The 24,126-nt window shown below is 43.1% G+C and overlaps 3 protein-coding genes across 6 annotated transcripts; 1 reads left to right on the forward strand and 2 right to left on the reverse strand.

Annotated features, from left to right (window-relative positions):
• Positions 1–1,040: 1,040 nt before the first annotated feature.
• Positions 1,041–14,241, reverse strand: ildr2 (immunoglobulin-like domain containing receptor 2). 3 transcript variants are annotated; one of them, XM_031560236.2, is made up of 10 exons: positions 13,401–14,241; positions 10,944–11,273; positions 10,179–10,298; positions 6,461–6,517; positions 5,644–5,790; positions 5,210–5,377; positions 4,375–4,488; positions 3,641–3,842; positions 2,851–3,511; positions 1,041–1,990 (listed from the first exon to the last, which is right to left on the reverse strand). In XM_031560236.2, exons 1-10 carry the CDS (start codon positions 13,444–13,446, stop codon positions 1,955–1,957), a joined length of 1,881 nt encoding a protein of 626 aa, XP_031416096.1. In that variant the 5' UTR covers positions 13,447–14,241; the 3' UTR covers positions 1,041–1,954. The 3 variants fall into 3 exon arrangements, with proteins under 3 accessions (XP_031416096.1, XP_031416101.1, XP_012691825.2); XM_031560241.2 differs by lacking the exon at positions 6,461–6,517; XM_012836371.3 differs by lacking the exon at positions 4,375–4,488.
• A 425-nt stretch (positions 14,242–14,666) lies between these two features.
• On the reverse strand, positions 14,667–20,037 carry LOC105908701 (cell surface A33 antigen-like). The gene is made up of 7 exons (XM_031578203.1): positions 19,504–20,037; positions 18,159–18,325; positions 16,788–17,010; positions 15,924–16,088; positions 15,691–15,807; positions 15,292–15,418; positions 14,667–15,192 (listed from the first exon to the last, which is right to left on the reverse strand). The coding sequence occupies exons 1-7, from the start codon at positions 19,547–19,549 to the stop codon at positions 14,667–14,669; spliced, it is 1,371 nt and encodes a 456-aa protein (XP_031434063.1). The 5' UTR covers positions 19,550–20,037.
• A 1,296-nt stretch (positions 20,038–21,333) lies between these two features.
• Positions 21,334–23,248, forward strand: ndufb3 (NADH:ubiquinone oxidoreductase subunit B3). Of its 2 annotated transcripts, none has more exons than XM_012837270.2 (3): positions 21,334–21,442; positions 22,243–22,372; positions 22,909–23,248. In XM_012837270.2, exons 2-3 carry the CDS (start codon positions 22,245–22,247, stop codon positions 23,057–23,059), a joined length of 279 nt encoding a protein of 92 aa, XP_012692724.1. In that variant the 5' UTR covers positions 21,334–21,442; positions 22,243–22,244; the 3' UTR covers positions 23,060–23,248. The 2 variants fall into 2 exon arrangements, with proteins under 2 accessions (XP_012692724.1, XP_031435273.1); XM_031579413.2 differs by lacking the exon at positions 21,334–21,442 and adding an exon at positions 21,449–21,571.
• Positions 23,249–24,126: the final 878 nt, after the last annotated feature.

Here is a 24,126-nt window from a genome sequence, read left to right on the forward strand (position 1 = left end):
ACATCATTAACCCCACCCCGCAATGACAGGTGCATCTCAGAGTAAACTCTCAACATAGAAGCTTATACATTTGGCCTTAACCACATCGATCTAGCGTTGGTTACAAGACTCTTTGTCCTCGATCACAAACAGTTCTTGATGGAGGTTATCATACATTATTCAGAGTTTGGGCTACTTATCTTGAGTTCGAAGTACACAAGTGATAGTTCCTCAAGAATCCACCAGGGGTATGTGTTGAGTATTTGAGTAAATATTCCGCTTTCTCACTTTGCCCCATCCACATTAGACACCAAAAGCTGCCCCGTAGGATTAGTGTCTCTATGTGGACCTGCACTGGCACAGATAAAGACTCTTTACACGGAGGTCTTTATGCAGAGGGGAAGTAAATGAGTACTCCTCACAAGGAGGGTGGGTTTTGTGTGAACCGTTGTCTTTCACATGGGCAGACAGACTCCACCATCTGGCAGTGAAGCAGGAGCTTGAAGACAACTAATGAATACAAATAGTTCTCAGCTCCCTTTAACCTACTTCTGGCTTCTGTTTGATACATCTTTGGTGTGTATTTGTGATGGTGATTTCTCCCTCGCCTGGCCCATACCCAAATGGAGTCTCCCTTGAACCTGCGAAGCACAATGTCACTAGTTTCCTGGTATTGTGATTTCATCCTGGACAGGATGGATCTTCTTGCCTTTGGGAATTTCCAAATCCTGTACTGTTTCCTTTTTCAACGGCTCTCATTCCTCATATATCTAAAAAGCCTAACCATTCAAATCTATCACTGGTATCTCTTCATAAACAGTGTGTGCCAATGGCGATTTTAACATTATTGAATTAGGTCCTGTGAACAAATTTGTTCAAACGATGACAAGATTAAAAATGATAAGATAGTCTATGTGTTTGTACTTGTGTGTGCATGTTTGTTCATTCATTAAGCTGTTTACACTAATTGCCGATAAGAAACACACTTTATCAGGAACACGCACAGGAACACATGAATCAGGATCTATCAAGTAACCACACAAACACACAGACACACGTCATAAAATAGAGAGCATGTTTATATCAAAAACATCATAATGACAAACATTATGAAATGCAAATCCATACAAAAGAATGGCACCTTTTTGAATGGCCACCGCATTGTGGGCCAACTGATTAACTCCGTATCAGTAGCCTAACACTACACTATAGTGCAAATTTAGAACACTTATTTAAAAAGGCAATAATAGGCACTTACAGTACATTATAAAAAGAAATATAAACACTGGTAGGTGACCCTGAGCTGCAAGAGAACCATCAGTACGGACTAGTTCCACAACAGCTTCACACAATGATGTATTGTTGTAACCTATCCCATTGACTGCTCCCATACAGTTTGTAACTGTTGTTGGACGCAGAGTGGTCCTTATTGTAGAGAATGAAAAAAAAAAAAAACATTACAATCATTAGATTGTTCTTTTCTTCAGAGACGTATCAAGGCATGACTCCAAAAAGACAAGGAGACCGTAAGTGGGCTGGGATGGTTGCACATCACACACACACACACACAGAGCACTTAGTAATGGTAACATATAGAAATACACGTGCATATGCACATTCATGTATACTGACACAAACACACACACACACACACACACAAACTCAGCACTTAGTAATGGTAACATATACAAACAGAGAAATACATGCAATAATATGCATATTCATGTATACTGACACACACACACACACACACACACACACACACACACACACACACACACACACACACACACACACACACACACACACACACACACAATTCTTGTGTCTTCTGGGTGATTGAGTTTTCCAGTTATTTTCTTCTTGGTCAGTCCGTTAGCTGCTGGGTCTTGGTCAGATTGCCGTATGTGCTGCTTAGTTAGTCTGCTGTTTGTGACAGCCAGGCGCTTTGCGCTCGCAAGCTTCTCTGGTGGAGTCATACTATGAGAGAGTCTCTGCTTAGATGAGTGCTCTGTTAAAAAACACCAAGAGCCAGACGTTAGGGACACTGTTTACGTGCTGCTCAAGCTCGATTAGTCAGGTCTGTCAGTGAGAGGTGTGAGGATCCACAGCCAACATGCAGCTCATGCTCTGTTAGTAAGGTCTGTTAGGTTGCATGCTATGTACATTGACGGGGTTACGATAACAATAACATGAACAAAATTAAATTAAAATGCTAAACCTAGTATGACAGTAATACAAAGAGGAAAGTCAGGTCAACTTGAATATTCACAATATCATCTCAATAAAAAAATCTTTTATATTCAATAGATACAATACATTCTGTCCATACATGATAACAGTTGTAAAAAAAACACAAAAAGGGCAAGAGTTTAGCAACAAACGGAGATACATTTACAACATAGCTGGTGCAAAAAAGTCATATCCACTTCCTATTTTGGCTTACAGGCCCCCTATCACCTGACTGAAGTCAAAGTGCTGGTGGTGTGCGATGGTGAGTTGAGAGCATCAGAAGTATTTCCTATATCTTTACACTCTAGCCCAGGGCACCAGCTTGGAGCTGGTTTGTTGTCCTGTTTATTACACAGAGTAACCTGATATTCCTGAGCTCTAAGGACTGACCTCCTGTTTCTCAGCTTGCAAATGTGAGGTACTTTAGGCTTTAGACACTCTGCTAATGATGCTGTTAGACTGAACATCTTGGGTGTGTGTGGTTTTAATACTGAAGGCCTTCCTGCATATCTGAAGCTCTTTGTTTTTGGCTGGTGGCTTCAGCTCCATAGCAAGGCGAACTTTAAAGCTTGAGCTCTGCGTGTACAGTAATAAGCGGCGGCCGGCTCGGATGGCGACCTCCTCCTACAGATAACTCACCACTTTCTTGGCCTTGTCGTGCTCGTCCCGGCGGTCCTGTAAGGTGTGGGACGCACTCTGGCCATTGACGGGCCGCGTGTAACAGAAAGGCCGCGCGCTCGGCTCCACAGTCCGGTAGCGGTCGGGTGGGTTGGCTGCCCTCTGCCGCTCCAGTGCCAGTTCCGTGTAAGGAGGCAACGGGTCGTCCTCCTCTGGCCGGTTGCTGGGCGACCTGCTGTAGTAGCAGTCGCTGCTCTTCTTGGAGCTGCCCTTAGAGGGCGTGTCGCTGTCCTCCTCCCCCCGCGCCCCCCTCCCACCTCGGGCTTTCCGCTCCAGCAGCGAGTTGAGGAAAGTGTCGTCGTAGGAGTTGCCGCGGTGCCCGCGACGCTCGCTGTCGCCAGTGTGCGACCGTTTCCGAGGCGAAGGCGGCGGGCTGTGACGGCTGCGCCAGCCGTCGTCCTCATCGTTGTCCTGGTAACGCCTGGCCGAGGTGTCTCGATAGGTCGGATAGTTATCACGAGGCCTCTGTTCCAGGTCATAGTCACGCTCATGGTCTCTCTCGTCGCCTCTGCGGCCCCGCCGATCGTAGCATTGGGCAAACTCCTCCAGCTCATCCAGTGAGCCAGTGCGCCCCCTGGAGCCAAACGCCTTCCTCTGCAAGTGCTCCGATCGGGGGTTCCACCTGGTGAGGATACAGTCAATGTAAAAACCTAGCCAAAGGAGCTGATCGATTAAGCCATCACATATACACAACTACATGAATGCACACATAAACACACACACACATTTACACACAAACACACACACACACCGTCCATCATGATGCTCCTCTGTGTGGTTGCTGGGGTAGCGTGTGGACCGGGGTCCATGGGAGGTGGAGCTTGTGTGGATGCGTGGCTCATCATCAAAGTCACTGATTGGTGGGAGAGCTTTCCTCTGCACCTGCCGATAGGTCTGCCGGAAATCGGTATCACCCTCGTGCAGAGAGCTCAATTCTGATACACTTCCCGCCACTGAAATACAACATCTTTTTTAGGACCAGGAATACTACTGTTATAATGAAAGTCTTGTCCATTAATATCCCAAAACTGTTAGCTACGTAAAATGACTCAACACATCATGTTACTTCATAGTAGGATAAGGCCAGAAGACTAAGGAAGGAAACGTCATGAGCACAAGATCATGAGCACATTAAGATGTTCAGTACTTTTTTTCGAACAAGAACACTGACAATGACTTGACAGACAAGTGACACATGTAACAATAGCATGCAAGTCTACGGACAACAGCTAGAGAGCATGAGAGGGAGAGAGGGAGAGAGGGAAAGTGAAAGGCTGCCGTGTGTAATGAATGTTAACTTTTCACCTGACCTTTGCCCTGAAAGCAGCTCAGGCACTCCCCCACTACTACTACTACACACACACACACACACACAGACTCGTGGACAAGCAAATCCACACACTCTCTCTCTCTCTCTCACTCACACACACAAACACACAAGGTCACATGATTGCAGAGAATTAGGCTAACTCCCCACAGGCTTACATTTATGGTTTGGCATCTGGCTGGGCTGGAACTGTGCAAGCTCCTTCTCTATGTAGTACACAACCTTCATAGAGTCCTGACTCTGACTTTGCTGGAAGCGATAGCCACTGCGCACTGTGGACACACACAGAGACTATATGGCTTTTGTGTCCTTCTGATAACACACGACCACACACTCTCATAGTCTCTCTCTCTCTCTTTCTCTCCCCCAACCCACACACACACACACTCACTCTCAATCTCACTCTCATAGTCTCTCTCTCTCTCTCTCTCTCTCTCTCTCTCCCCCCACCCCACACACACACACTCACTCTCACACTCATTCTCACACTCAGTCTCACACTCAGTCTCACTCTCAGTCTCACTCTCAGTCTCACTCTCCCTCACTCACACATCTGTGTTCTTTATCCACAACCTGCTACTCACTTTAAACTGTGGACCTTCCACACACTTACACTCCAGACCGCAAACATCCCTTTAACAATGTAAACCTACTTTTCTCTGCCTTTTAGTCCATCTACAGAAACCACAGTAACACAGTCTCCTGTCTTTTTTCTTCAAATACAACAAATAAATACGAATACTACATCATGTGATTTAAGGTTAATTGGAAAGACACACATACCGAGTTAGAGGATTAAGATGAACTTGAATGACAATCTACAATGATGTTAGTGAGAATTAGTATTGGACCGAGCTTTTAGAGACAGAAGGACTGACCAATTGGAATCCTACTAAGCTTTACTTTGGAATCTATGCTTTCATAAGCAGACTGATTAAGGTAGGACCCTAATCAGGACCCCACTAAAAAAAAAATGAAGAGTGGCTCACTCACCTCCAGGGCCATTGTGTTCCACAGACGGGGGGACGGAGGCCATCTTGGGCTCGATCACAGAGAGGGAAGGCTGGGGAATGATGCTGGGGACACCGGGTAGGTAGTAGGTGGGATACATGGGGATGGGGGTGGGCTGGGTGCTCTTGATCATCTTCCCTGCTTCATACACTGAAGTGCACATCACAGTCTCATCAATGGTCCAAATGTACGAGGTGCTGATGTGTGTGTGTGCGCTTACAGGATATGTGAGGTGAGTGTTGGTATGCGTGCATACGTCCTTCAATGCACTTTACAAAGTATACTTGCATGTTTGTGTGTGTACATGATATGTGTGTCGTGTGTGTGTCACTATGTTTGTGTGTGTACATGATATGCCTGTGTGTGTGTGTGTGTGTGTGTGTGTGTGTGTGTGTGTGTGTGTGTGTGTCACTTACGATGGCGCGGGCAGCAGCAGGTCTCTGGGCAGCAGCAGCATCGCACGTAACAGCAGCAGGAGTGAGGGCAGCACTGGCACCAGCAGACCCCCACCAGCAACAGGAACAGCACACTGCCCAACACTACAGCTGCCACAAACAGCCACTCTAGAACAGACACAGCACAGCAGTCCCCAACAAGTTCAACATATGCCACTACTGACATGGGACAGAGCTCTGCATCTCTAACACAATTAGATCAATTTAACTAATAAAAACTAATTACCACTAATCAGTCCAATAAATAAAACTATTCATGTATATCTAAGTATTTGTTTGCCCATTTCACTGCGCATACGTCCTATAATCCTAATCTGACCATCATCTGAGATGCCCTCAACCATCCGCTGCATTCCTCCTTTCTTTTCCCATAATCTTGTGATGATGGTCGGGGTGTGGGTCTGCGTCTGATACTATCTCAACAGTTGGGCTAACCCACCAACATAATCAGGGACTTCCTGCTATCTTTCTAACTCACTCAATCCTCCCTAGTGAGTTTGATATTCTACAATTTCAAGGGTCTACCATGCAAACAAGCTAATCAGCAGTTCAACAATGGATGGCACATGAGTGGTTCCTGCTTTTGATTGGATGAAGTTAGCATGGGTTATTAGTGGCTTACTATAGAGAACTAGAGAGGATGAATCACAGAATTACAGAAGCGTAGTGGAAGAAAGCCGGGGGGGGGGGGGGGGGGGGGGCTGAAGCGAGTAGTGTCAGAGGATAAGCTGCCTGTGCAGAGAGCTGGAGAGAAGGGGAGAAAAGGAAGCCGCCATACCTGGCATTATCTCCATATCAAACTCAGGCAGGATATCGTCCAGCTCACCTGTCCTACCTAGAGAGAGAGGGAGAGCACAGGTGAGCGGCGGCCGACAGGATGCCAGCGAAGAGATAAGAGGCAAACAGGAAGAGGAAGCGATGGTGCAGAGCAGCTTGCAAGAGTGTGAATATCAGAGTTAGTGCACTAAACAGAATGTCAATGTTAATACTCAGAAAAGCATTCAAAGAAACTTCACATCATGCATGGACATTCTCATGTGTGGCCCATGGGAATGTTAGGTGAGCATCTTTGAGTGTTATAACATGAGCAACTCATGCAATAACATCTCTGATGTGAAGGGCAGGGGTTAAGGTTCAGAGGGCACAGTATGCGCTCACGAGCCGTGGGACTAATGGTGTCATAAGATCCTACTTCTAAGTTCGGAAATCGTATTTACCACTTGTCACGCATTCAAGGCCCTCGTCAACAATCTAGCACAAATAAGGAAGCATCTTTAAAAAATGGATTACCTGTCAAAGACACTGTTTCTATATGTTTGATGTTTTCTCATCAAAGTAAAATCATACAAAGCAGTCTTGGGCATCAGAGACAGATGAACTCCTACCCAGTGAACCATAAACTGAAGAAGACCTATATGCTGTGGACCATGCTTCACAAATTCATTTAATTCAAGAAAATCAGCTGTGAACAAAAAGTCCACAATCACGTTAACTTAGATCTATCTCTGTTGATGAAACCTTTGATGAAGCATTGCCATACACACACATTTAATGTAGCTTACAACATGATAGTATTAACTAAACTATTTTTTATCATCTGTTGATGCCATGCCTGGACATTTTTGGTGGTGACACTCTCTCGATGTCACAACTCGGAAACTAGGTATCATAGGAAAATGAGAGTTTCCCACTAGTAATTAGGCTTACGACCTACGAATGTTTAGTAAGCCCAAACTAAAAATCTACGCTCAAAAGAGAAAGAAAAAAAGCGAACAGGTTGAGTGTACTGCTAAACTGACAAAATGAGATTCTATTTTTTTATCCATGCTTCATGACTGCATGTAGAGCCTCTCCATGGTGACACAGCAATTGTCTTCTTTGCCATTGTGTGTGTGTGTGTGTGTGTGTGTGTGTGTGAGTGTGTGTGTGTGTGTGTGTGTGTGTGTGTGTGTGTGTGTGTGCATCCATCTGTGTGTGGGCACACGAGCGTGCGCTTGTGTTTGGGGTGGGGGTGAGGGGTTGTATTTGCACTGGAGCCAATAACAATTATGTTATGCTACTGATCCAAGAGACACCACCTATCTTTAGCCCATTTCTCTGTGGTCTGTTTACTCGTCAGTCTCACAAATATCCCTGTCAGCCAGTCACAGTCGTCAAATATACTTTTCTTCATATTGTTTTCACGATAGTGGTTGTGAGCAAGTCTGATCCCAATATGAGGTTCATGTATTACTTTGTTACACTTTGCTAATATTTGTCTCAGGTCTGGTAGCAGCAGGTAGGGAAGTTATTTCCTCCTGGGTTATATTTAGCACCAGCAGCAGATCCAGTTCTACAGATGGTTGAGGGGCCCAGAGAAGCTTGCCATGGGGACAGGCTGAGGGGAGGCATGGGTGGAAGGGGGCAGGGTAAAAGGGGTACAGTTTGAGAACACAAAGGGGGGCAGACATGGAGGAATTATGGGTCTAATTAAACAGTCCCCCCCCCCAACTCATTAGTTTCGTGGAATGGGGGTTATGGGAGTGTCATCTCCACAGTAACAGTGCCGGCTTTGTGAAGAAGCTGTGGGAGTCCTACCTGACCGTCCAATCACCACTGGCCAGACAGAGGTCCATCTTCCAACCCCCTCCTACTACGACTGGATTAGGGCCTTGCATGCGAGGTTCCCTCCACAGAGAGAGGCACATATTCTCACATAGCTAATGACAACAGGCAGTTGCCACCGTTTAAACTGACCTCAATGTTGCTAATGTTACCACAAAACAACACGCTAAAAAACACTAAGAACCACGAGAGAACAGTCATCCTCCCACATCTGCTGAGTGTTATGAAAAAACCTCACACTGACCCCATTAGTCAAAGTGGAAGACCTAACAGCCCAAACCCATCCAGTCTTATCTCCTGATGACATGCCACTGGAGATAACACATTCCTCCCAAAGAACGTCTTTTCTCCTGAATGTGTCATGGAAATGACCACAGAAATGCTTCAACTTAATGCAAAGCACACGGTTTTATTATCTGTAGTCTCCATGGAGACGTGGCTGTTTAGGAGTGGACTGGCTGCACTACTTACTCAACCTGACCGTACATGATGCCGCCCGTCCACCAACCCCCTCTCCCCTGAGTGCTGTGTGAGACAGGTTGGTTAGCTGTCAGTGGAGATTTAAGCGCTCCGCTCGCGTCACTGCTGAGTAGGCAGGCATGAGGGAGAGAAATAGCCCCATGCTCGACCTCGCAGTCATCAGCAGTGAAACTGGAGAGTCTCAGGAAACACTGAACCTGAAGCTACTCAGAGGTAGAGAGAGAGAGGTAGAGAGAGAGAGAGAGAGAGAGAGAGAGAGAGGTAGAGAGAGAGAGAGAGAGAGAGAGAGAGAGAGAAAGAGAGAGAGAGGACAGAAGGGTCACATGAAACAGCAGGGGGAAAACTGAGGAAGGGAAGATAGAGTAGATAAGAGAGAAAGAAAAAGAAAGAATCAAGTACTAAAAAGGATAGATGCATTCTGAAGGAAGGTTTCAGTCATCTCCTTGTAACAACTGAATCAACCTGTGGCTCTATCAGACAAATAATACACTCTGGCTGCTGATCATCCCAACCCTTTCCTAAGCCAATTATAACTTAATTACTCATGCCATTAAAAGCTTTTTACATTAGTCAGCGTTTGCAATAAATCCCTCCAGATCCTGCTCCCAAATCGTGCCATCTTTGTCTCTCTCCTGCCCTCTCTGTCCCTCAACTTTTTTGGGACTACTCAGCAGAAGTCCTTCGGCCTCACAGGAGCTCTCCGTTTCCATGGAAATGGCTTAAGAAGTGGCTTACATTGCTCGAGTCAATAACTACGAGCTATTTTTCTTTTGTCTGGCACGGAGGGTCCGTGGAGTTCTGTCTCTGCTGCCCGAGCAGTGTAGCCAGGGTACATGTGGTTCTACTGTGCTGTACAAACATACCTTCCTCTGCCTCTGATATGTGAAGGCTTCACTAAGCTACTCTGATCTTAGCAGGAGCACTGAACAATAGAGCCTCTCTTTGAGGATCGGAGTCCTGCCGAGAGGCATGCGCCATTCAGCAGTCGTCATGGCAGCCCTTGTAAGTGCCCTCCGGAACGCAGACACTGGTGTCGATGGGGGCTCTGGAGTTGGTACTCCAACGGTCACAACAAAAAAAACATTCCAAACAGATTGGCGCACAAACACATACACAGACATGCAGCATTTTGTCCTCTTTTAAGACCAACAAACACTCTCTTCAGTGTGTTATGGCGTGGTCGCCGTGTGGTCGCCGTGTGCCATGACCCAGACCCTGCCCATCGTTGAACAGAATCAGAGAGGCAGGAGAAAGGAGGAAGAGACCAGGAATGTGGCGATCTAGATCACAGCATCAGAGGAAATGGTCTGCGGGGTGAGTCTACCATTAGGCCCCTGCAAGCAAACACTCCCTCAGAGCAGCCAAGGAGTTTCCTGTCCGAAAATAATGACTCACTTCCTGAGCCGACTCACCCATTACAAGCAGCTCCACGTACGCCTCATTCTGGCCCACCACATCGTCGGCGATGACGACCTTGCAGTAGTACACGCCGCTGTCTCCCCACTGCAGCTCTCCAATGCGCAAGTCGGCCTCTGCCAGGTAAATGTAAACAAAGATCAGGGGGCATTCAGGACATGCATTAAATCGCCTGACACACAGACAGCAATAAATAACACTAGCCATTCAACAACCTTTTCCACAATGTTAGAAAGAGACAGAGAAAGAGCTAGGGGGTGGCAAGAGAGATAAAAGGGTGTTTACTTGTGATAAGGGCAGTAATACTGGGGGAGTAAGGAGGGGTGGTAGGGGGTGTCTGTTTAGAGTGTAGCCTGGTCCTTTGTGCCGCAGAGAGAAAACAGACCTATTTAGGGGAACAGGAAAAACCAAGCACAATCGGCCATGTTTCCTGCAGGGCCGTGGGGTGGGGGGAGTGTTATGATGTACAATCACTGCCCTAGTCTTCACCGGAAAGGGACATTTCTCTATGTATGTTCATACAATACAGTTGGCTGTTGGCTTGTAATCTTTGTAATCTTTGTTCAACTGACCAAGAATATGAAAAAGGTCATACTGGATCTTATCACAAAAACCAGGAATTGAGGTAATTGCTTAAAATAAGCGCCTGTTTCATCTGCCTATGTGTTGTATATAAGTGTGTGTCTGAATGTATTAAAATGTCACAATTTTGCCAGCATCTCAATCACTTAAACTAGCTGAAATAAATAAAGAGCCATTACGGTTGATGATGGAGATGTCTCTCCCCTTGTACTGTGGTGACAGCGTCTGGGAGGCACCCTGCCCCGAGGCCACGATGTGGACGGTGCGGCTGCTGTCGGCGCAGTCCAGGTGGGAGTTGGTGCCCAGCTCGGAGGAGTGGACGCCCAGGGACTCTGGAAAGGAGAAGGAGTCGCGCGTGCGATCTGTGCAGTAGGACTTGTAGTACCATTGCACCACAGCCTTCTGTGAGGAGGGCGTGGAGTACTGGCACGGGAGCACCACTGATTGGAACAGCATGGCAAACTTCTTCTCCTCTCGAACTGTCACCTGAACTCCATCGCAGCTCAATGCTGATGGAGGAAGAGAGAGAGAGAGAGAGAGAGAGAGAGCAGGAGAGAGGGTCAGAAATTAGATACATGTCCAAGCAGATGATTGCAGGTCCTAGCATTGAATCATACTGTTCTTCTTTTGGTCATAACAGACATCAGGCAGCATGATCTGTAAATAAAGGATGATGCATGACTGATAATAAATATGATACTGATAAATACACTTGAGATAAAGAAGCAGGTGTTGTTGGATCCAGATGTAAGGTAAAAACCAAGGAGGGTACTCTCACCCTGAATGAATCAGATACAGTTAAAGGCTTGTGTTTTCAAACGTATCACCCAGTCAAACTATGACTTCTTTCTTCCCGTCAAAGAGGGGGCCTTGTCAACGAATAAGAGAGCACTCTTTATCTTCAAAAGATCATAGAGAGGAGAAACAGAGAGAGAGAGAAAGAGAGAAAAAGAGAAAGAGAGAAAGAGAGAGAGGAATGATTAACTGAAAACACCAACGCCCAAAAACATCTGGCCCAAGTAATCCCGGTGCTTTTCTAAGACTCATGTGTGGGAGAAAGCGGAGCAGTGAGCTGGACAAAATGAGGAGTGTACCGGCCTGATCTCCTGTCCTGAAGCAGACAGAGGCAAAGAGGTTACATTCCACTCTGTGTGGGGGGTGCACAGAGGTATGAGGCGGCTGGGTGTGTGGGTGAAAAACAAGACAGAGAGAGAAAGAGAGAGGAAGAAAAGGTGGTGCTTGTCATCATCTCTCAAAATTCCCAACTGATTGCAGTTGAGGAAGCAAGGCCTGAACATTCCCAGAAGAGAGGAAGTGTGACGTACGTTCACGAGGGACAACTCAACGAGGACATTTGTGCCTAAATTCAATTTGCCTTTTGAGGGAGGAAGACAACTCTAGCAATGGGAGACAGAGCAGGTTGGCAAGGCCTAAGTTCAGTCCTAAATTTTCACTTGCAGGGTTGTCCAGGCCTTCCCTTTGTCCTTTTGTTCCTGTTCTGACTCATTGTTTGGCATTAGGGAGACCCCCCTCCTTTTCCCACCCCTCCAAAGGATCCCGTGCAGGAGGGGTAGATAGGGGGAGAGAAAACTTCTAGCCAATGAGATAAACCCACTGGCCTAGTCAGGCATGAACACCCAATACCCGTTAGAGATTTAAACCAAGCCGTTACAAAATGCCAGTCTAGCTCACAGGAAGACAACAGTCTCTCGCCTCTTTGAAAAGGGGTAGCAGCTCTGGCTTAGTGCTATCTTTTAATTTTTCTTTCATAAGTAACAAAGTAAATAGTCACCTGACTTCAAAGCATCTTCTGAGTTTTTTTGGCATATATTTACCACCATTTCAAAGCATTAATCTTCACTTCCAAAAGCTTTTCATCTCCCATTTCAACCCAATGAAGATTTTCAGTTATTTTCTACATCACAGTTAGAGTAGAAAAAACTAAATGTAGCCTATATGTAGCTTATGCATAAGCAACGTAACAGCATTCCTTCTTCATCAGGAACTTCATTAAAAGCTGGAGCGAAACGCAGCATTCCAACAGTTAGGTATGGCGAGCCTGTCCCTTAATTTAAGATGCCATGGAGAGTCCGGTCAACACTCGAGATATTTCGATGAAGCTACTGTCACTGGCTCATCGGCTCATTCTAAACTCTACCTCTACCTACACCCACCCCATGAGACGAAATAACGGGAAATAACGGTGCTAGTGGAATATCCTCTGAAGTCCATCCTCGAGTTAGAGGCGAAGCCGACACTCGAAGATATGATCTAGCCTACTTCAGTTTATATCAACCAGCGTTGAAATGCTTTTGTGAAGAAAAAAAACCCACAATAATACATCGTTACAAGTTTATTCTAATATTACCGTAGGCTTGTTTCAATGCTGAAAATCAACTGAAAAATAGGAACGGAGAACTTGCAGCCTATGGTCAATATTATAACACGGCACTTGAAAATAAATTGTATATATGCAATACATTAGATGATGAAATGAACTGGATAAAGATATTGCATTTAAACAGGTTTTGACGGGGAGAGGCTATACTACCCACCACTGTGGAATCAACCTGTTGCGCGACTGCAATGTTCTACTGCAGGATTTTGGGAAACAACACTGAAAATTATAAACTTACCAAGCAAAGATAGCAAAAGTGTCCACCAACTCAACATCAAGGCCATTTCCGAATTATAAAACGGGCATTTATAGTGATTCAGTCCATCTCATTCTCAATTTCCGATCCACCTCATTCTCAGGTCCTGTGCGTACAGGAATAAGCAAGTAAACGCAGTCAATCCCGGACTAACAGGACTATACCACTGCAAAAACAGGGGTGTTGGAATCGTGCTGCCAAATTACGGGCCAGAGATATGTCACCTTTCTCTCTCATTTGTATAAAGAACAGAATTTCAGATATGGTGAATCAACAATCCACCAGGTACCAACACAAAGAATTTGGGAATGTAGCCTATTACACTTTGAACATTAATCCCCTAATTGTGATAGAGGAGTCTTGAATTTAAAGAGAGAAAAAGATTATCCTTGATTGGGTAACATTAATGGATTTAACACAATAGCACAAGGAAAACGAAATACCATTCAGGATGTTTGGTAAATATGACAAGCGCAAAATCTCACATTCCGAGAGATTACATTGTTTCGGTCCAATGGCCTAAACCGGTTACATTTTCTAACTGTGCATCCGTAGGCCATATAGCCTACTTTCAAGCAATTGGTAAACTGCTTTGGTTAATTGGTCAACTTTGATCAATAATATTCTACAAATATTAATTAAAATGTATTCATAATATTCAACAAATAGATTTCACAGCATGATTGCCTGCCTCACCTAAAGAGTACAAAGTAGCCTACTTTTCCACCACAGTATGTATTAACTCAGAACACAGACTTCCCCAAGTTCGCAAGCTTTATTAAAAATATACCAAAATTGCCAATAAAACAAAATTATATTATACGTAACTGTTAATACTCAATTTGTTGGATTACATAAACCATCACTAAGGGAAACAAATCAAGCATAACATAAAACATATAAAGATTTATAAATTCAGATTGTATGAATATAGATTTAATGATATCATAGTAACTGTGCACTTATGTGATCAAAAGTAGGTAAAGGTGATATTATATATTTACATTAGCCTATAGCAGTGGTAAAGTAGATTAAGCAAAACAAATTTAAACATTGCCTAAACCTTGAAAGCACAGGAGCGTCTCTGGTAAAAGAACATGGGAAGCACATGTAACCCTGAATTGTTTGATGGTTAGTCTCAGCCAATACTGTCACAATTCAGGCAAATCATAATGGGACCAGAGTGTTGTAATGGTCATCCTATTGCCCATTTCTGTGACCATAGCGATCAAGCTGATCTTCTCAGAATTAACGACCATTGCCATGGTGATCTCGATTGTCTGCATAGTAGTCACGCCGATCGTCATATCGAGTGCGACTGTCCTCATAGCGATCACTGTTGTTATCAAGTCGATCTCGACTACCTTCGTAGCGGTCAAGTCGATCACTAGAGCGACTGCGACTGTCCTCATAGCGATCGAGTCGATCACTTGAGCGACTGCGACTGTCGTCTTGGCGATCGAGTCGATCACTTGAGCGACTGCGACCGTCATCATATCGATCAAGTCGATCACTTGAGTGATTGCGACCGTCGTCATTGCGGTCAAGTCGATCATTGCGGTCAAGTCGATCATTGGAGCGACTGCGACCCTCGTCATAACGGTCAAGTCGATCACTAGAGCGACTGCCCTCGTTGCGATCACTGCGATCATCCTGTTGATAACCAATGCGTTTGCCGTCATCCTCTCTGGACTCTTCATACCGATCCACAGTATTCAAAACATTCACATTTTCAGTCTCCAAAGGTGGTTCGTCATGGAACGCAACAGGTTCTCTGCAAGATTTAGAAGAAAATTATTTGATGAGTTGTACTGAACACACATACTCAAACAAAATAAAACAGATGAACAAATACAAGTTGTCAGGAACACACTCCATTTCATATTCTGGTTCCTTCTTCTTCTTCCTGCAACAGCAGCAATAGACAACGATGATGAGGACCACTGCTCCGGCAACACAACCACCCACGATCCCTGCTGTGGCGCCGACTTTCATGGTAGCTGGAGAGAAAAGGACACTTTTCTCCTGAACATTGTACATGGGCAATACAACATGGCAATCACTTGAGTTAAGCTATGTCAATATCCTTTAGGGCAGAGGTTCTCAAACCTGCTCCTATGCTGAAAATCCATCTATCAGATTGAAATGAGTACAATTAAACTGTGTTCAGTCAAGGAAAAGTGACAAAACACACCAGGTGTGGGAGGACTCCACCAGATCCAGTAGATAAAACCCATTGAACTGCAAGAATACGGTTCAAAATGACACTTACGTGGCCCAACACTGAGCGTCATGTTGTATGAATTAGAACGAATCTTATTGGTTGAGGTGCAGACGTAATATCCGGATGTTTCCATCGATACATTGAAGAGAGAGAGAACTCCATTGCCTATTGGAAAATAAATCTTTAAAAAAATTCAAGGCAAAAAAGAAAATGACAGAAAAGAATCGTTAACAAAATGTATCCAAAGACACAAACAAGCACGTGAACATGCACACACATACTCTCAACAGTTCTCGGTGGAAAGGGTTGGGGGTTATTCCTGGGGTCAAATCTCAGCCACTTGTATGTGGGTGTTGGAGACCCCTCCTCAGACTTGCAGGTGAGGTTGATATTGTGGCCATACTCTGCTGCACCCTGGACATTACAGACGGGCACAGATGGGGCAACTATGGAAAGAGATACAGAACATTATTTTATAAATCAGTGTTCCTGGCCAATGTTTCTTCAGTATACAATATTTAAAACCAATAACAATGTCTCTAGCATTCATTTGGTTTGACTGCAGTTAGCTTACAACACCAATAGTTGTGTGAACAATTGAAAGAAATCAGACTGACTATTTATTTTTTCTATGATCAATGGGTGGCCATCCAACCTTCTTGACATTCAGTAATATTATGCACTTTCTAAACTTAGTATCCATTTTCAAGCATGTTCCCAGAATGCTCTCAGAGAGGCAGCAGGTCCTTGACCCTAGCTAGTTTTGTGTCATAATAACTTCACTTTTCAAACATTTAGGTAAAACTAGTCTGCAAAATGCCAAACGTGAACATGGATAAGAAAATAATGCTAAGGTAGGTCCGGTCTTCAGTAGCACTGGATCTGCCCTACTTTTTTCCTGATTTTCCTGAATCCATTTCCTCATTCTTTCCTTCTGCTCCAGAGCAGACATGTTCAATCTCATTAAGAAAGCATGGACAGTCAGCATTCTGACTGATGCTGTAGCTATCACTAAGCTGACTACTGTTCAACTTGAGTGTGCCATCAGCCTTTTTGAACAAAGAATTACATTCGTACTACTACCAATACAATGAAACATCTACAGTCTCAAGATCAGCAGTCAGAAACATGTGATGGCATCTCACCCAGTACCACCACTCGGGTTGTGTCCGCCTGCTGCCCAACATTATCCCCCGGGATCTGTACTGTGCATTGGAAGACTCTGTTCTCTTGCAGAGTGACATGAGAGAAGCTCAGTGTTGACAGACCACCAGGTACATCATTTGTCATAGTGGCTTGGCCCTTGTATGCTGCATTCATGTCTACCTGTTTTTTAGTAGTAGTATAGTAGTAAGTTCCGATAGTTATCTGTAAGGTGCATGCGAGACAAAAGAAAGAGAATGAGAAAGAAATTTAGTCCAAAAGGAGGTAACTCTTCAAAACAAAACATTTATCAAATTCACAATATAAATACAATTGGGCTCCAGACAGCGCATTTCGTACTGTGTAGGAGGGCCTTTACGGATCCCGGGTAAAGCATGCTTCGTGTGATGAGGCTATCGACAGCTACAATGTTGTATCTGGCAACTTTTGCTATCCTAACTAAAATTCTTAAGCACTATGTCAGCCAAACAGCCTCACCATAACTCAACAAAACTTAACATAAACAAAATTGCTCCACACCATGTCGGGCAGCCTCTCCCTCTTCATTTCCTTCTATGTCATATTATGCTAAGGCATTAATACTGATAAAGTGGCTTTAGTACCTACTGTTAATTGTTTACCTACATTTATAGTGTGACCTTTGCCCGCTAATGCCGTTGGCTGTGAAAACATTGCTCCTCAACACCATAACCATGAACTACATATACACATATTATGCATCCAAGCTCTGCCCACTCACTTTGTCTCCACTGTGGGATGCTGCTGTAGTCTCTTCACCTGATCTACTTGCTCTGCCTACATCTACCCATCCCCACCACTCTGTCATGCATTCATTCTACCCCGCTCATGATACATCTACATATTCTGTGCTAGCCTATCTACCCGTAATCTAAATAATTGCCACCATCGACCTTCAGTTTGTTTCATTGCTCTATTTACCCTTGTAATAGCAAAGCTGTTCTGCAATACTTGAATGCTCTCTTTCCATCGTTTCCACTATCAATTTTGTACCATGTATATACCATCTTATGTTTGTGTGTATCGTGTACATTTACCTCATGTATATACTAGCATGCTAATCCTGATACATGTATGAATTAATTTGCCATGTTTCTGATTCTCTCCCCTCTCTTTCTTCCCCTTCCTTTCTGCCGCCCCCCTCTATCTCTACCTCTCTACCCAGCTGGCTCCAAGCAGATGCACCTACCCCCCCTTATGAGCCAAGGTTCTGCTCAAGGTTTCTCCCTGTTAAGAGGGAGTTCTTCCTTGCCCCTGTCGCCTTTGCCTTTCCAGGGGGATTCAGGCCCTGGACTATGTTAAGTGCCTTGAGACAATTTTGGAAAATCTTGTACCAGTGGTTCTGCTGGGTCATCAGGGTCAGCTGACCAGGTGATTATAACAGCGGGACTGTTCTCCATTTTGGTCTGGAATGTACATATCAGGTCAACTGGATCATCTCTGGCAACCTCATACTCTTGCTTCTGAAACTCCACATGAATCCCCATGGTGACTGAAAGAACTAAACAAAACAAAAAAGTAAACGTGAACAATTTCCTACATACAAACACAGAAATCATCTAAATCATATACAGACCATGAATCATATCAATCGTTTTTTTGCTCATATTTGGCCTTGATATGAAACTACAGAATGGACACAATGTAACAATTTGGAAGAACTGTGTTGCCTATTAAACATCCCAACAAACTTCCCATGACAAACTTCCCAACTTTGAGGATTTCTGTTCTAGTTTGTCTTTCAGGAAGCCGGCAATCCCTCCATTGTATTTAAAATATTTACCACCTTCCTGTGAATGTCAGTTGTGTGTGGAACATTAAAAAGCTTTCCCATAGGCAGAAAAGTACATGTAACATACTGAAGACATTTACTTTTATCTGTGAAATATGGTGATTTGCAATATTGATATTAAGTCATGATGAATGTGTTCAATGTGTGCCACAAGTAGGATGACAGACATCACAAGGAAATCTCAGTATGGGTTAGAGTTAAAATGCCACTTGGCTGTGAATGAGTGACAGCTGAAGGTTGCCTACACATCTAACAGCAAACTGCAACACCTGCCGCCAAAACACTTGAAAGAAAAAGTGGCATACAACTGGCAGCTGAAAGTCATTGAAAAAGACAAGTCTTTTGAATTTCTTCTCAGCGTCTTCATTCTTTTAGACTTTTTTTCTTGTTACCAAGGTGATTCAAGCACAAAAAACAGATAAAACATACAGGCAAACCTTGTTACTTCACATCAACTCATTTGCATTCTCAAGGTACAGGAAGTGTGAAGTTTACTGCATGACCAAACATGTTCCCTATTCACAGCTAAGATTGTTCATCTGCATTCACAGTTATCAAATGGAACAAAAGCTTTATTTAGGTTGAAGGACAGCAACTAGTGTGGTTTGCACTTAACAATCAAACATTTGCTATTTAGCAGTTACTCTGTGAAATAAACTTTTCAAAGAGAGAGCTTCAAGAAAGAAGAAAGATCAAACATTTTGATCCTGTTGGGATAAGCAAAGAGCCGGAACTATACCCAAAAGATACCATACACATTTTAACTACAGAATACATAATAATATATAAATGGGTTATCAGTTACATCAAAATCTCAAGGAAACTAATGATAGACTAGGTGTGGCGGCCTACGGACTAATAAAAACGGAAGAAGTAAAAACTCTTACCTGAGAGTATGTGAAGTCCACACACTAACCTTTCCACAGCACCCATTGTTGTCTGTATTTAATGATATTGAATAAATCCCTCTTCTAAAAACAATTATAAATGTTCTACTCCAAATAGGCTTTCTTTCACAGGAACTACACACTGGTGCCGCACCTTACAAGATAAGACCTCAGACTGGCCAATCAAATGAAATGACCAAATGTGGACTTTGCTCTCCACACCTACACCTTCCCTTTACACCTGTCTTTAGTGTGGCTGATGTCAGAACAGAAACTGAGAAATCGTGTTTTCAGTTTATAACATTTCATTGTACCAAGTTAACATTAACATGTTTGATGCACTCCTCTGGAAAGACATGCAAGAAGTAAGCAGGATTGAGCAGATTTACATGCATTTGCAAGTGTTCATTCTGCAATAGGTTAATATTATTTATCAGCAGGGTAGGCTGACTTCCAACTGTTTTAAAGACAATCCTTTGACAGAAGGGATACCTCCGTGCATTGTCTGTTCCCACAGCAAAACTGAAGCATTTAGGCCTTTTTAAACAGAGCTCATTCAAGTATCACGCTACTACGCGAAACTTCACAGATAAGGCTGGCCTCATTAGGCGTTTATGAGACACACCTGAACAAATCAGTAGCCTACATCATTGGCACATTCAATCAGATAACGCCGTGCACCGTTTCGATGCGGTTTCCGGGTTGAACGACGAAACTGTGGGAAAAGGTGTGCAACCATGAAGGTGTTAACGTAAATAAATGTTGTCAACATGCATACATGAAGAGGCTCCTGCCCACTAACTCATTACCATGAGAACCATTACAATTATAATTTAATTATCATTTGCATTAGTTTTTATTTGTATTTACTTTTTCAGGTTTTAGTTTAACAAGTGCATAACTAGTTGTATTGTAATTTGAAGGAATTTACTAGTTTAGATGTTATTTAGTTTTAGTGTTTCTGTTATTATGAAGAAAGCCTTGATATAAAGAAGCTGAAAAAGGTGGGATGGAAGGATGCATGTCATCAAATATGAATATCCTTTTTTATTTGGCCAGTGTCTCTCAAGAAGTCAAACAGAACAGGACAAAGTGGTATAGCAACTAACAGGATTTTACCTGCAAATCTGTTTCGTTTTTGTGTAGCATTGTTCATTGTAGTTTTAAATAGTTTTTTTTGTGTTTTCGTCATTATTGGTTTTAATTCAGTTAACGAAATTATTTTCACTGCTAGTCTTAGATTTCGTTAACTACATCAACCAATCCGCATAGAAGACATTTACAATTGGCTTTTCGTAGAAATGGTGCCAGAAGGGAGCTTTGAGCACCCCTAAAATTTAATTTTTAAAGATGATGTCGGTGGTCAATTTGGTACTTCCAGGGCTGACCTAGCATAGCATCGGACATTGAAATGAATGGAGGTGGTACTTCCTCATTCGCTCCGGGTCCATATAAAAGTCCTTACCGATGTCCTATCTCTGAAAAATACCCCCATAACTGCACAGGTTTCACACTGACATGTCCGGAATCGTAGCACCCGGAATCGTAGCAAAACCGTGCACACCGTTTTGAGATTGAACATGCCCCAGGCTCCGAAAAGTATGACCTTGTAAGTCAGTGACACCATAGGCTTGCCTGAACATCTGAATCAAAAAAGATACAGGCTTAAACACAATTAATCACGATTTTGTGAAGGTTCTACATAATCAGACCCCACTGAGCAAGATTTAACTAGGTTGCGTTCATACAGCATATTGATTAATTGCAAAAATGATGTTGCCTAGTTGTGACCCTTTTTTTGCTTTGCTTTTGAGGCCAACATTTTCGCTCCCAAGCACTAGGGGGCGATAGGGAATTACACAAATACGCATCGCAACCAGTCCAGTAGTCGACTTCGTCGTGTTTGGATTTCTAAGGTGACCCAGCTGCACAACAGAAGGTTTGCTATTTTTCCCTGTATTAAAATCAGATTTCTTCTCAGAGCGGTGGTTATATAAGAATGCACAGTATTCATGATTTGCAGATAAGAACGAATGGTCAACTCTTTCTTCTGACTAACGTTTGCTAGGTATGGTAAGGTCAGAACGCTAACTAGTTAGCTTTGGGATTGCTTGCTAGCTAACTTCATAGACTGGTAATGAGACAACTGTTATCACTAGCTAGCTAACGTTACAGAATATGTTATGTAAACATGAATAACTCGTTTCACTTTGCTAACATTTGCCAGTCTGCTATGTTTTTCTAATTCTAAACTAAATTTTAATATCATGGGATAGCTTGGCTTATAGTATAGCATAACTTTGGTTAACGTCAAGTTAGCTGACGTTTGAGTTGTGCCATGCAGTGCCCTGGAAACAAAATCCACTAGTCATGTTTTCTAACACGCTGTTGAACAATTTTACAGGATAACGTTACGTTTGATTTAATTAGATTTAACGTCAGTTAGCCTGAAAGGATTTTAAGGATTAAGACATTCTTGACAATTCTTGACATTCTTGACAATACCCGACGCAAGCAGTCAAGCTCTTGCTGCTTTTACTTGGATGTGTTAACATCTTGTAATTGTCCAGCTAAATGAACGTTACAAGGCCTGCATAGGACCGACCGATGATGGATTGTTTAAACTGAAGTTAATTGTTTTTTTAGGGCTTAAATGTGTGTCTCACAATCATTGTGAGACGAAAGAGATGTTCAGCTACCCCTGTACTCTAACGTGTGTACATACAACTTTTTTGACAGGTATGGGTGGGGATCACGGTCCGAGTAAAGCAGCACTGCCAGACTACAAGATCTGGAAATGGGAGGGAACACCTCTTGAAATGACACAGCAGAGGCTTGCTCGGAGGGGACTGCGGGACCCGTGGATGCGGTATGCAGTACTCTTTGCATAGAACGTTCCCATCATTCCCAAAAACTGAATATCATATACTTTACTGATAGATTGCGTTGGACACCTTTTTTCAAAGTCCTCATAGGCTCACTTAACATGGCTCTGTTTATTTTGGCCGTTGTAGATAGTCTTCAAGTGTGGCCAGTCACTGAATGAATCCATAAATGAGCAAATATCTGAACTAGCCATGATCCTGTTACCACACAACAATAAATTATATAGAAATAAAAGGATTCTGTGTTAAAGATGTAGGATTGCTGAACAGTTACATATCTGTATAGTTTCAGAACATGTAACAGTCACATTTTTGCAGTTACGTTTTGTATGGTCTAAAAAGTGTATTTCTTGTTATTTTTCGAGTGTTAAACTAAACCATATCCATAAGTTGTACCTAATTATTAAAAGTGTTAAGCCTGCTTATATTCCTCTCTATCAACAGATTATGTTGTGGATAATAAGTGGGCTGTTCAAATTGAGTGGAACTGCATTTTTAAATGCTATAATTTTTGTTGCAGGAATGAAGCCTGGAGATATACAGGGTCATTTGGCGTTCCAGTCGCCTTTAAGGACGTCCTCCTCCGCGGATTCAAGAAAGGATTCCTTGCTTTTGCTGTGGTCTTGGCAGTGGAGTATGCTTTTTTCCCTCCTAAGAAGTCAGAGCACTGATCAGTGAAGTGCTTCATCTTTGGAAGTAAAAGCTGGACTTTCGAAGCATCCTTCACTATATGTGATCATAATGGTGTTAACCAGGATGTGTGCTTGTCGTCTTTACCATGAAGATTTCTCTGATGTTGTAATTAGATTGTATGGTCATGTGTAAGGGCATACATTAATAAATAAAATAATATAAACCTGTGCAGTTGTTGCAGTTATCAGTCCTACCTTATTTTTTTCACTGAAGATTCCATTTCAGTATTGGCTACAATTGCTTTAGCATTCTAGACCTTATTAGTGAGAAGAGCTAGCCTGGATACCAGACGAACTTAGCCCCGCCCACAACTTTCTTTCTTTTTTTTTCAACCAATACTATTTAACTTTCACTTCAACTTCTAGCACCTCCACGTTTTGGGTGAAAGCAGGGACAAACTGTTCAGCTACGCTATGGATGTTGTGGATGTAGTATGCCACATTTTTTTTTTTAAAGAAAAGGCTCCTTGACCACAGAACAGTCTGGCAGAACCGTCAAAAGCTATGCACCTTTTATAAAGTATGAAGACTGCACCTTTAAGGTCTGACGTGCAAATGAATAATGTCAGTGAAATTCCATGTATTCCATTTTATTCCACTCCATCCCAGTATACAATACTGCAGAATACTTTAAAACATTTAGCAATTTTATGTCTGTCTAATCTAAGTGCAAACATTTCCATGAATTACTTTAAAAACTAAGCCATCAGTCTTTCCAACTATAAGCAACCCAGTTATCAAACTCGGGTCCATCAAATTTGACTTTTTGCTCGGCAGAGGGAGTTGTTCAGGCTGCTTCTTGTGTCTGCACCTGAACTACCAATTTAAAACAAGGGATATTTCCACTGCTTTCTAGGCTAAATACAATAACATCACTGTCTGGTCCAACTTTATGGGGCATCGGCAAAAGCAAAGAGCAAAAAATCCATAATGTTTACTGGAGAAGCCTTGCAGCTATTAGACATTATTCAGAAATACAACACTATTTTAGCATTTCAGTGTCTATGTTTCTACATACCGTTTGACCATCTTAAAACAGCATCATA

The sequence above is a fragment of the Clupea harengus genome, chromosome 2 (assembly GCF_900700415.2).
Source record: "Clupea harengus chromosome 2, Ch_v2.0.2, whole genome shotgun sequence".
In the NCBI taxonomy this organism is placed as follows: domain Eukaryota; kingdom Metazoa; phylum Chordata; class Actinopteri; order Clupeiformes; family Clupeidae; genus Clupea; species Clupea harengus.